This window comes from Saccoglossus kowalevskii, chromosome 13 (genome assembly GCF_978046115.1).
Source record: "Saccoglossus kowalevskii chromosome 13, keSacKowa6.1, whole genome shotgun sequence".
Lineage (NCBI taxonomy): Eukaryota > Metazoa > Hemichordata > Enteropneusta > Harrimaniidae > Saccoglossus > Saccoglossus kowalevskii.
This window is the reverse complement of record NC_140653.1, coordinates 33,035,911-33,051,032: the sequence shown is the minus strand read 5'-3', so window position 1 is coordinate 33,051,032 and position 15,122 is coordinate 33,035,911. Positions and strand designations below refer to the sequence as shown.

Sequence of the window (15,122 nt, the reverse complement as noted above, 5' to 3'; positions counted from 1 at the left end):
TGTGACCAGAAAGTCGGCCCGAAACAGGTACGCGCCCTCGCAACAACTAGATATGCATAAACTAAACGTCACAGACAATGACATACATATACAGCCAGGCATTCATGGTCAGTATGACATACTCCGGTTTTTTCTCAGACACTAAGTACAAATTCAGCAGCAGTGACATCTGAACATCTGAGCGGAACTAATATAAGTACAGGCAAATTACGAACATATAAACACACATACACGAGATTCAAACTTACAACCACAGAAAAGCGTCTTGTTATTTTAAGCAGGTGCGCACCCAGTACGCCACAGTCACATACCCCAACAAATCGGCTCTAAACAGCATCTAATGTACGATTCGGATCTCCGCGGCACATCTATATTCTGTGAAACCACTATGATAAAGAGGTTATTATTACAGAGTGTTGGGTCTCGGAATATACTACACTGACGCAAGCAAACGATCAAAGCTAAAGCTTTGGGAAATATATAATTTCCGAAAGTTATATAGTAATTGTTCTGAGCACCGTCCTAGATGGTATACACCATCTGCTAGTTACAGGGGTGTTATTTTATGCAACCAACATCATGGATGACAATATTTCATTGAAATCGTGTAATCAGACTGTCAGATTTCATTTTGTATGTAATTCTAAGGATGCTATTTTCTGAAAAGTATCAACGACTACAGATTATGTTTAAATCACTGAGTAACATGCTCTAGCTGCACCCCTCGTCAGCATAATGTTGAATCCAGTGACTAAAAAGCGTTCCACGCATGCGTCATCTGTTAATTTGGTGATGACTAGCATTGTTAACATCTAGTGACAACAACATTATAAATATCCAACTATACTATCTCATGAATCTAGGAAACATTTCTATATGTTACCAGGTTTCACCACTTATACTATTTTTTCTGAAAAGTTTTAATGTGAAAACAAGGGTGGCAGATTCCCATCTGAAGTATTGTTTTTTTTTGCTGTTGGCAACCCAGCCATATCAATATACAAATCAAAATCTAACAAGTTACTTGTTTCTCATATTGTTGTACAACGTGTTTTTCTCTGCTGTTTCGGGTCATGATCCCACGCCTAAGGTCAACCCCATTCCAGCACATCTTACACTCCCCCTTTGAATACCTGAGAACAGTGACAGCAAAGGAATGAATTCCGATATAACATCAAAAGCGAATAATCTAAAAGCAACTAAAATATGATATCAACAATATTAACATGATTGTTCTATATCATTTTTAGAAATTACATGCATTGTAATTAACATCTCTATAATCCATTCAACGATTCCGCTATACTGAGTAATGGTGTATCAATCATGCAATAATCGTATAACCATAACCACAGGGGAAATCTGGTCAAATTTTCATGTTTTTTTTTAATAATCGGTATATCACTTTCTTTTAGTGTATTCTTTCAGTACAACTAACAAAAAAAATAGTACTAATATTATTTTAGACGTAAATTGGAGAGAAAACTGAGCACAGCAAGCTGACTTCCATTTGCCATTCAAAATGCAAACAACCACTTAATTATTTACATAATCCAAATGATGGACAAATTGTGCACAATAGCATTACATTGCTTCGAGTAATCTGTTGTCTCTGCAGCTTGACTGTTTGCTATTGTAAATAAAAGCTCATCTTATCAGTTTCCGTTATATTGTTAGTGTCAACAGTTTCTGTATACACACATTCATTATTGGAAAAGCGAACGCACAATACCTTTTTTCGGCAAGGTCGTCAAAAAAAAGTATTTTGAATCATGAGTGAAGAGAAACGGGTCCGACTGAGTGGGTACAGCCGAACATTAAACCCTGTTTCAGATGATTTAGAAGATGCAACTTTTGTAGGAAGAAGATTGATTTGTATAGTGACATAATTATGACATCATTGTCTATATGAATATATTATCTATTGTAAATCTGATTCCTATAAAATGGTACTCTCTAGATCTAATATACATTCAATTTTCCCTCGTGTATTAATATTATCAAATGTCTATTAATGACTTATCAGTTTTAATCATCTCCGTCATTATCACTTAATCGCCTAAATCCATATATATTTTGAAGATGATTATGCCACGGGCTTACTCAATCATTTGCTGTTTTCCTTTGAGAACTGGTTTCAAATATTCAACAGTTTTTTAGCAGTTATAAAGAGGTTGTGATTAAATACATTAACAATCTTACATAGATGCTCTCAGATTGCACTTGTCTGATGTAAACACCGAGTTTCATGACTGAAAATAAAATGATATATATTATAGTGATCTGTACATACTTTATTGATATGCTAATTAGATGTACATTACATGTGTATGTGTACGTGTGTGCTTTTGTCACGAGTCTACCCTAGAAAACCATTGTATATAGTGGGTGCCAAATGCAGTAGTAGAATGTTTCCGGTTTACTGTTTACTGATTATTTTGATCTGAAAATAAATTAGAAGTTCAACTCTCTCAAAGACCGTGTGCTTCTCACATTCTTTTGTATTTCTCAATATTTTCTTCGTTATCGAAGTGTCCTGGATTGTTGGTCAGATAATCGTGTTTAAAACGATTGATTGATTGAAGTTTAGTCTGGTTTTGATTTGTATATTTTTACCTTGTCATACAGATTACAATCTACCAGGGCAGAAATATGTTATTACTATGACATAAGTATAGGCGTGACAGGTCGTAGTATAATTAAGATAAGGTTTGAACAATATATGATGATGGAAATTGACATTATAATATATACACATAAAATACATAAGAAAAAGATTTTTGTTAAATTTCTGTTTTAAAAAGAAACTCCTTTAGAGTAACAAACTACCCTATATAACACAAATCATTTTCCTTCTTCCTTCAACCTAAAGCACAAAAGATAATAAAAAAATAGTTGAACTCTGGTGACCTTGCCCTTTGTTATATAATATAATTCCCTTTATCATAGTTTGTTTCAATATAAATATGCATTGTCATAATAAATTTTGAATACAAACAAGTTTTAGCGTTGAAACAACAGTGGGGAATCAGTCTACTGAATGTCCTTAAAAGATGTAAATATCTTACAAAAACATTGGTGCCTGATTTGTTTAATTATTTTAAGGGATATAATTTCCAGCTTTATTCGAAGTAATTCAGATATTTTTATATATAAAAACAAATGCCTCATCTCAGAAAAAGGTGCTGCATTTAGACGTGAACAGATTCATAAAACATGCAAGATAACAGAAAATCTTAGCTGGCTTTTGTCTAAGTATTTTTACAGGTATCTGTCAAAAATTAATGATTCACTGAGACAAATATGAACTGCCTTATTATATTCATTGTGTGACTACTGTATTATATGAAAAATAAAAACACGCCCTCTATGAATAGATATCATGTTGCAAGCTCTGCTTTGTATGCAAATCAACTTAAATACACTGTAACCTCGATATAATGAACATCTTTATAATGAATTCCCTGATATAATGAACACATAGCATGTCTCCCGCTCACAACAAACCCAATGTACTATATGCTTCATTATAGTGAACATTTCACTATAACAAACTAATTGTATGTCCCCCAAAGAGTTCGTTATAACGAGGCTACAGTGTAGTTGGTGTCCAGTTGAGAGAGAAGTCAACAGTACCGTTGCCTCCTGAGAGTCTACATCTTCAAACATTACAATCTTTTTGAAGTGTGTTTTTAAATTATTATTATAAAAGCTCTATCATTCTGTTCTAATAGCTGAAACAAATTGCTGTGAATTTTAATTTCTCGAATGAACTGTTAGTCAAATACAGAATACATATTTCTTTTCAAAATGTGGATGCAACATTTTGCTTTTTATGTATTTTTGATGTATTGTTTTTGATTTGATAACTTTGAACTAAACAGATTTTCTATTAGCTTCAGATTTTCTGACATCTCGTTTTCTGTAAAGATTTTATTGGTAGGTTTACAAATGTGTAAAAACTTTCTCCATGAGTTGGTTTTGAAACCCAGTCCCGTATTCCCATGGGATTTGGGAGATACATTACCAATGATATTATTACAAGATAAATGATTTGCTTAACTGAACACATACAACAATGCATATTTCCACTGAGATCAGCGACCTTTGAATGTGTATTTTTTCCGATTTTTTCAATTATTGCATGATGTTTTCATACAGGACATCTGTTGTTCATACTCAGGGAAGACTTTATACTGATGAATAAGTTGACAATTTTTTTTATGAAGTTTGGAATAGAAATTAGTAAAGTTATTGTGCACACAATAACAATTATTAACGACGACGCCGGAAAGAAAAGTTTCTCTTAATATACCTTTCCCTTCTATCTTTGATGGTATGTATGTGCAAGGTAAAAATGATATAATTCTTATATTATTGTTCCTAAATGTTGATAATAGCTTGAACAAAAAGATTTAACAACATTAACCACGGAATTTTATACTACTAGCACGTATTTCATATATATTTTTGTTACTAAAAGTTGATAATAGTTTCTAACCAATAGCATTAACAACGATTTCTGCGCAAATCGATAATACTCGCATATATTAAGTTTATTAGTAATTGCAGCTATTATCAATAATCATTAGCGTGTTTGGCTTTCTCCGAGCACTGTCAAGCTGTAAAAATATGCACCCACATCACGTATGTAGTTGTCAACCCTGTATTTAATCTTGACTTCAATTTTCTTGTTTTCTACCAACATTCTGTAAATGTCCCCTTCTAGAGAGTTGATGTGCTTCTCATTTACTAGAACACAGATCATTCCATCTGTAAAGTCAATTATGTATGTAGAAACTCATAATTTGTAGTAGTGTGGGCGCACATGCACTGCTAGTAGTAGGCGGCTTTCAACAAAACATATAGAAAACAGTTGGGGATATACCACGTGAAGTATTATCATACTGTCACATTTATTTGTGATATACCGCCGACGAGTATTGTCACACTGACACTAATTTAGGCGTAAAGAGTGCTATCTAAACAATGATACGTCGCAAAAACTACTTTACACTGGCGGCAGTTTCGGCGATGCGCCACCATACAATATTATAACATTTTCCAGTTTTGGCAATACACCGCCACAGAGTATTATCAGTTTTGGCAATACACCGCCACAGAGTATTATCAGTTTTGGCAATACACCGCCACAGAGTATTATCAGTTTTTGCGATACACCGCCACAGAGTATTATTAGTTTTTGCGATACACCGCCACAGAGTATTATCAGTTTTGGCAATACACCGCCACAGAGTATTATTAGTTTTGGCAATACACCGCCACAGAGTATTATTAGTTTTGGCAATACACCGCCACAGAGAATTATTAGTTTTGGCAATACACCGCCACAGAGTATTATCAGTTTTGGCAATACACCGCCACAGAGTATTATTAGTTTTGGCAATACACCGCCACAGAGTATTATTAGTTTTGGCAATACACCGCCACAGAGTATTATTAGTTTTGGCAATACACCGCCACAGAGTATTATCAGTTTTGGCAATACACCGCCACAGAGTATTATTAGTTTTGGCAATACACCGCCACAGAGTATTATCAGTTTTGGCGATACACCGCCACAGAGTATTATTAGTTTTGGCAATACACCGCCACAGAGTATTATTAGTTTTGGCAATACACCGCCACAGAGTATTATCAGTTTTGGCAATACACCGCCACAGAGTATTATCAGTTTTGGCGATACACCGCCACAGAGTATTATCAGTTTTGGCAATACACCGCCACAGAGTATTATTAGTTTTGGCAATACACCGCCACAGAGTATTATTAGTTTTGGCAATACACCGCCACAGAGTATTATCAGTTTTGGCGATACACCGCCACAGAGTATTATCAGTTTTGGCAATACACCGCCACAGAGTATTATCAGTTTTGGCGATACACCGCCACAGAGTATTATCAGTTTTGGCAATACACCGCCACAGAGTATTATTAGTTTTGGCAATACACCGCCACAGAGTATTATTAGTTTTGGCAATACACCGCCACAGAGTATTATCAGTTTTGGCAATACACCGCCACAGAGTATTATCAGTTTTGGCGATACACCGTCACAGAGTATTATCAGTTTTGGCAATACACCGCCACAGAGTATTATTAGTTTTGGCAATACACCGCCACAGAGTATTATTAGTTTTGGCAATACACCGCCACAGAGTATTATCAGTTTTGGCAATACACCGCCACAGAGTATTATCAGTTTTGGCAATACACCGCCACAGAGTATTATCAGTTTTGGCAATACACCGCCACAGAGTATTATTAGTTTTGGCAATACACCGCCACAGAGTATTATCAGTTTTGGCAATACACCGCCACAGAATATTATTAGTTTTGGCAATACACCGCCACAGAGTATTATTAGTTTTGGCAATACACCGCCACAGAGTATTATCAGTTTTGGCAATACACCGCCACAGAGTATTATTAGTTTTGGCAATACACCGCCACAGAGTATTATTAGTTTTGGCAATACACCGCCACAGAGTATTATTAGTTTTGGCGATACACCGCCACAGAGTATTATCAGTTTTGGCAATACACCGCCACAGAGTATTATCAGTTTTGGCGATACACCGCCACAGAGTATTATTAGTTTTGGCAATACACCGCCACAGAGTATTATCAGTTTTGGCAATACACCGCCACAGAGTATTATTAGTTTTGGCAATACACCGCCACAGAGTATTATCAGTTTTGGCGATACACCGCCACAGAGTATTATTAGTTTTGGCGATACACCGCCACAGAGTATTATCAGTTTTGGCAATACACCGCCACAGAGTATTATCAGTTTTGGCGATACACCGCCACAGAGTATTATTAGTTTTGGCGATACACCGCCACAGAGTATTATCAGTTTTGGCGATACACCGCCACATAGTATTATTAGTTTTGGCAATACACCGCCACAGAGTATTATTAGTTTTGGCGATACACCGCCACAGAGTATTATTAGTTTTGGCAATACACCGCCACAGAGTATTATCAGTTTTGGCAATACACCGCCACAGAGTATTATTAGTTTTGGCAATACACCGCCACAGAGTATTATCAGTTTCAGCCATACACCGCCACAGAGTATTATCAGTTTCAGCCATACACCGCCACAGAGTATTATCAGTTTCAGCCATACACCGCCACAGAGTATTATTAGTTTTGGCGATACACCGCCACAGAGTATTATCAGTTTCAGCCATACACCACCACAGAGTATTATCAGTTTTGGCAATACACCGCCACAGAGTATTATCAGTTTTGGCAATACATCGCCACAGAGTATTATCAGTTTTGGCGATACACCGCCACAGAGTATTATTAGTTTTGGCAATACACCGCCACAGAGTATTATCAGTTTTGGCAATACACCGCCACAGAGTATTATTAGTTTTGGCAATACACCGCCACAGAGTATTATCAGTTTTGGCGATACACCGCCACAGAGTATTATCAGTTTTGGCAATACACCGCCACAGAGTATTATTAGTTTTGGCAATACACCGCCACAGAGTATTATCAGTTTTGGCAATACACCGCCACAGAGTATTATCAGTTTTGGCAATACACCGCCACAGAGTATTATCAGTTTTGGCAATACACCGCCACAGAGTATTATTAGTTTTGGCAATACACCGCCACAGAGTATTATCAGTTTTGGCAATACACCGCCACAGAGTATTATTAGTTTTGGCAATACACCGCCACAGAGTATTATTAGTTTTGGCAATACACCGCCACAGAGTATTATCAGTTTTGGCAATACACCGCCACAGAGTATTATCAGTTTTGGCAATACACCGCCACAGAGTATTATTAGTTTTGGCAATACACCGCCACAGAGTATTATCAGTTTCAGCCATACACCGCCACAGAGTATTATCAGTTTCAGCCATACACCGCCACAGAGTATTATTAGTTTTGGCGATACACCGCCACAGAGTATTATCAGTTTCAGCCATACACCACCACAGAGTATTATCAGTTTTGGCAATACACCGCCACAGAGTATTATCAGTTTTGGCAATACACCGCCACAGAGTATTATCAGTTTTGGCGATACACCGCCACAGAGTATTATTAGTTTTGGCAATACACCGCCACAGAGTATTATCAGTTTTGGCAATACACCGCCACAGAGTATTATTAGTTTTGGCAATACACCGCCACAGAGTATTATCAGTTTTGGCGATACACCGCCACAGAGTATTATCAGTTTTGGCAATACACCGCCACAGAGTATTATTAGTTTTGGCAATACACCGCCACAGAGTATTATCAGTTTTGGCGATACACCGCCACAGAGTATTATCAGTTTTGGCAATACACCGCCACAGAGTATTATCAGTTTTGGCGATACACCGCCACAGAGTATTATTAGTTTTGGCAATACACCGCCACAGAGTATTATCAGTTTTGGCAATACACCGCCACAGAGTATTATTAGTTTTGGCAATACACCGCCACAGAGTATTATCAGTTTTGGCGATACACCGCCACAGAGTATTATCAGTTTTGGCAATACACCGCCACAGAGTATTATTAGTTTTGGCAATACACCGCCACAGAGTATTATCAGTTTTGGCAATACACCGCCACAGAGTATTATCAGTTTTGGCGATACACCGTCACAGAGTATTATCAGTTTTGGCAATACACCGCCACAGAGTATTATTAGTTTTGGCAATACACCGCCACAGAGTATTATTAGTTTTGGCAATACACCGCCACAGAGTATTATCAGTTTTGGCAATACACCGCCACAGAGTATTATCAGTTTTGGCAATACACCGCCACAGAGTATTATCAGTTTTGGCAATACACCGCCACAGAGTATTATTAGTTTTGGCAATACACCGCCACAGAGTATTATCAGTTTTGGCAATACACCGCCACAGAATATTATTAGTTTTGGCAATACACCGCCACAGAGTATTATTAGTTTTGGCAATACACCGCCACAGAGTATTATCAGTTTTGGCAATACACCGCCACAGAGTATTATTAGTTTTGGCAATACACCGCCACAGAGTATTATTAGTTTTGGCAATACACCGCCACAGAGTATTATTAGTTTTGGCGATACACCGCCACAGAGTATTATCAGTTTTGGCAATACACCGCCACAGAGTATTATCAGTTTTGGCGATACACCGCCACAGAGTATTATTAGTTTTGGCAATACACCGCCACAGAGTATTATCAGTTTTGGCAATACACCGCCACAGAGTATTATTAGTTTTGGCAATACACCGCCACAGAGTATTATCAGTTTTGGCGATACACCGCCACAGAGTATTATTAGTTTTGGCGATACACCGCCACAGAGTATTATCAGTTTTGGCAATACACCGCCACAGAGTATTATCAGTTTTGGCGATACACCGCCACAGAGTATTATTAGTTTTGGCGATACACCGCCACAGAGTATTATCAGTTTTGGCGATACACCGCCACATAGTATTATTAGTTTTGGCAATACACCGCCACAGAGTATTATTAGTTTTGGCGATACACCGCCACAGAGTATTATTAGTTTTGGCAATACACCGCCACAGAGTATTATCAGTTTTGGCAATACACCGCCACAGAGTATTATTAGTTTTGGCAATACACCGCCACAGAGTATTATCAGTTTCAGCCATACACCGCCACAGAGTATTATCAGTTTCAGCCATACACCGCCACAGAGTATTATCAGTTTCAGCCATACACCGCCACAGAGTATTATTAGTTTTGGCGATACACCGCCACAGAGTATTATCAGTTTCAGCCATACACCACCACAGAGTATTATCAGTTTTGGCAATACACCGCCACAGAGTATTATCAGTTTTGGCAATACATCGCCACAGAGTATTATCAGTTTTGGCGATACACCGCCACAGAGTATTATTAGTTTTGGCAATACACCGCCACAGAGTATTATCAGTTTTGGCAATACACCGCCACAGAGTATTATTAGTTTTGGCAATACACCGCCACAGAGTATTATCAGTTTTGGCGATACACCGCCACAGAGTATTATCAGTTTTGGCAATACACCGCCACAGAGTATTATTAGTTTTGGCAATACACCGCCACAGAGTATTATCAGTTTTGGCAATACACCGCCACAGAGTATTATCAGTTTTGGCAATACACCGCCACAGAGTATTATCAGTTTTGGCAATACACCGCCACAGAGTATTATTAGTTTTGGCAATACACCGCCACAGAGTATTATCAGTTTTGGCAATACACCGCCACAGAGTATTATTAGTTTTGGCAATACACCGCCACAGAGTATTATTAGTTTTGGCAATACACCGCCACAGAGTATTATCAGTTTTGGCAATACACCGCCACAGAGTATTATCAGTTTTGGCAATACACCGCCACAGAGTATTATTAGTTTTGGCAATACACCGCCACAGAGTATTATCAGTTTCAGCCATACACCGCCACAGAGTATTATCAGTTTCAGCCATACACCGCCACAGAGTATTATCAGTTTCAGCCATACACCGCCACAGAGTATTATTAGTTTTGGCGATACACCGCCACAGAGTATTATCAGTTTCAGCCATACACCACCACAGAGTATTATCAGTTTTGGCAATACACCGCCACAGAGTATTATCAGTTTTGGCAATACACCGCCACAGAGTATTATCAGTTTTGGCGATACACCGCCACAGAGTATTATTAGTTTTGGCAATACACCGCCACAGAGTATTATCAGTTTTGGCAATACACCGCCACAGAGTATTATTAGTTTTGGCAATACACCGCCACAGAGTATTATCAGTTTTGGCGATACACCGCCACAGAGTATTATCAGTTTTGGCAATACACCGCCACAGAGTATTATTAGTTTTGGCAATACACCGCCACAGAGTATTATCAGTTTTGGCGATACACCGCCACAGAGTATTATCAGTTTTGGCAATACACCGCCACAGAGTATTATCAGTTTTGGCGATACACCGCCACAGAGTATTATTAGTTTTGGCAATACACCGCCACAGAGTATTATCAGTTTTGGCAATACACCGCCACAGAGTATTATTAGTTTTGGCAATACACCGCCACAGAGTATTATCAGTTTTGGCGATACACCGCCACAGAGTATTATTAGTTTTGGCGATACACCGCCACAGAGTATTATCAGTTTTGGCAATACACCGCCACAGAGTATTATCAGTTTTGGCGATACACCGCCACAGAGTATTATTAGTTTTGGCGATACACCGCCACAGAGTATTATCAGTTTTGGCGATACACCGCCACATAGTATTATTAGTTTTGGCAATACACCGCCACAGAGTATTATTAGTTTTGGCGATACACCGCCACAGAGTATTATTAGTTTTGGCAATACACCGCCACAGAGTATTATCAGTTTTGGCAATACACCGCCACAGAGTATTATTAGTTTTGGCAATACACCGCCACAGAGTATTATCAGTTTCAGCCATACACCGCCACAGAGTATTATCAGTTTCAGCCATACACCGCCACAGAGTATTATCAGTTTCAGCCATACACCGCCACAGAGTATTATTAGTTTTGGCGATACACCGCCACAGAGTATTATCAGTTTCAGCCATACACCACCACAGAGTATTATCAGTTTTGGCAATACACCGCCACAGAGTATTATCAGTTTTGGCAATACATCGCCACAGAGTATTATCAGTTTTGGCGATACACCGCCACAGAGTATTATTAGTTTTGGCAATACACCGCCACAGAGTATTATCAGTTTTGGCAATACACCGCCACAGAGTATTATTAGTTTTGGCAATACACCGCCACAGAGTATTATCAGTTTTGGCGATACACCGCCACAGAGTATTATCAGTTTTGGCAATACACCGCCACAGAGTATTATTAGTTTTGGCAATACACCGCCACAGAGTATTATCAGTTTTGGCAATACACCGCCACAGAGTATTATCAGTTTTGGCAATACACCGCCACAGAGTATTATCAGTTTTGGCAATACACCGCCACAGAGTATTATTAGTTTTGGCAATACACCGCCACAGAGTATTATCAGTTTTGGCAATACACCGCCACAGAGTATTATTAGTTTTGGCAATACACCGCCACAGAGTATTATTAGTTTTGGCAATACACCGCCACAGAGTATTATCAGTTTTGGCAATACACCGCCACAGAGTATTATCAGTTTTGGCAATACACCGCCACAGAGTATTATTAGTTTTGGCAATACACCGCCACAGAGTATTATCAGTTTCAGCCATACACCGCCACAGAGTATTATCAGTTTCAGCCATACACCGCCACAGAGTATTATCAGTTTCAGCCATACACCGCCACAGAGTATTATTAGTTTTGGCGATACACCGCCACAGAGTATTATCAGTTTCAGCCATACACCACCACAGAGTATTATCAGTTTTGGCAATACACCGCCACAGAGTATTATCAGTTTTGGCAATACACCGCCACAGAGTATTATCAGTTTTGGCGATACACCGCCACAGAGTATTATTAGTTTTGGCAATACACCGCCACAGAGTATTATCAGTTTTGGCAATACACCGCCACAGAGTATTATTAGTTTTGGCAATACACCGCCACAGAGTATTATCAGTTTTGGCGATACACCGCCACAGAGTATTATCAGTTTTGGCAATACACCGCCACAGAGTATTATTAGTTTTGGCAATACACCGCCACAGAGTATTATCAGTTTTGGCAATACACCGCCACAGAGTATTATCAGTTTTGGCAATACACCGCCACAGAGTATTATCAGTTTTGGCAATACACCGCCACAGAGTATTATTAGTTTTGGCAATACACCGCCACAGAGTATTATCAGTTTTGGCAATACACCGCCACAGAGTATTATTAGTTTTGGCAATACACCGCCACAGAGTATTATTAGTTTTGGCAATACACCGCCACAGAGTATTATCAGTTTTGGCAATACACCGCCACAGAGTATTATTAGTTTTGGCAATACACCGCCACAGAGTATTATCAGTTTTGGCGATACACCGCCACAGAGTATTATTAGTTTTGGCAATACACCGCCACAGAGTATTATCAGTTTTGGCAATACACCGCCACAGAGTATTATCAGTTTTGGCGATACACCGCCACAGAGTATTATTAGTTTTGGCAATACACCGCCACAGAGTATTATCAGTTTTGGCGATACACCGCCACAGAGTATTATTAGTTTTGGCAATACATCGCCACAGAGTATTATTAGTTTTGGCAATACACCGCCACAGAGTATTATCAGTTTTGGCAATACACCGCCACAGAGTATTATTAGTTTTGGCAATACACCGCCACAGAGTATTATCAGTTTTGGCAATACACCGCCACAGAGTATTATCAGTTTTGGCAATACACCGCCACAGAGTATTATTAGTTTTGGCAATACACCGCCACAGAGTATTATCAGTTTTGGCAATACACCGCCACAGAGTATTATCAGTTTTGGCGATACACCGCCACAGAGTATTATTAGTTTTGGCGATACACCGCCACAGAGTATTATCAGTTTTGGCGATACACCGCCACAGAGTATTATTAGTTTTGGCGATACACCGCCACAGAGTATTATCAGTTTTGGCAATACACCGCCACAGAGTATTATCAGTTTTGGCGATACACCGCCACAGAGTATTATTAGTTTTGGCGATACACCGCCACAGAGTATTATTAGTTTTGGCGATACACCGCCACAGAGTATTATTAGTTTTGGCAATACACCGCCACAGAGTATTATCAGTTTTGGCAATACACCGCCACAGAGTATTATTAGTTTTGGCAATACACCGCCACAGAGTATTATCAGTTTCAGCCATACACCGCCACAGAGTATTATCAGTTTCAGCCATACACCGCCACAGAGTATTATCAGTTTCAGCCATACACCGCCACAGAGTATTATTAGTTTTGGCGATACACCGCCACAGAGTATTATGAGTTTCAGCCATACACCGCCACAGAGTATTATCACTTTTGGCAATACACCGCCACAGAGTATTATCAGTTTTGGCAATACACCGCCACAGAGTATTATCAGTTTTGGCGATACACCGCCACAGAGTATTATTAGTTTTGGCAATACACCGCCACAGAGTATTATCAGTTTTGGCAATACACCGCCACAGAGTATTATTAGTTTTGGCAATACACCGCCACAGAGTATTATCAGTTTTGGCGATACACCGCCACAGAGTATTATCAGTTTTGGCAATACACCGCCACAGAGTATTATTAGTTTTGGCAATACACCGCCACAGAGTATTATCAGTTTTGGCAATACACCGCCACAGAGTATTATCAGTTTTGGCAATACACCGCCACAGAGTATTATCAGTTTTGGCAATACACCGCCACAGAGTATTATTAGTTTTGGCAATACACCGCCACAGAGTATAATCAGTTTTGGCAATACACCGCCACAGAGTATTATTAGTTTTGGCAATACACCGCCACAGAGTATTATTAGTTTTGGCAATACACCACCACAGAGTATTATCAGTTTTGGCAATACACCGCCACAGAGTATTATTAGTTTTGGCAATACACCGCCACAGAGTATTATTAGTTTTGGCAATACACCGCCACAGAGTATTATTAGTTTTGGCGATACACCGCCACAGAGTATTATCAGTTTTGGCAATACACCGCCACAGAGTATTATCAGTTTTGGCGATACACCGCCACAGAGTATTATCAGTTTTGGCAATACACCGCCACAGAGTATTATTAGTTTTGGCAATACACCGCCACAGAGTATTATCAGTTTTGGCGATACACCGCCACAGAGTATTATTAGTTTTGGCAATACACCGCCACAGAGTATTATTAGTTTTGGCAATACACCGCCACAGAGTATTATCAGTTTTGGCAATACACCGCCACAGAGTATTATTAGTTTTGGCAATACACCGCCACAGAGTATTATCAGTTTTGGCAATACACCGCCACAGAGTATTATCAGTTTTGGCAATACACCGCCACAGAGTATTATTAGTTTTGGCAATACACCGCCACAGAGTATTATCAGTTTTGGCAATACACCGCCACAGAGTATTATCAGTTTTGGCGATACACCGCCACAG

General features: G+C 39.0%; 1 protein-coding gene across 1 annotated transcript in view; it reads right to left on the bottom strand.

Moving 5' to 3' along the window:
• Positions 1 to 4,436: 4,436 nt before the first annotated feature.
• LOC146735243 (methyltransferase-like protein 27) overlaps positions 4,437 to 15,122 on the bottom strand; it is a 38,257-nt gene continuing 27,571 nt past the window's right edge. Inside the window, exon 6 of the mRNA XM_085507228.1 lies at positions 4,437 to 4,773. Coding sequence (XP_085363354.1) covers positions 4,589 to 4,773 — 185 coding nt within the window. The 3' untranslated portion in view covers positions 4,437 to 4,588. The remainder of the gene's footprint in view (positions 4,774 to 15,122) is intronic.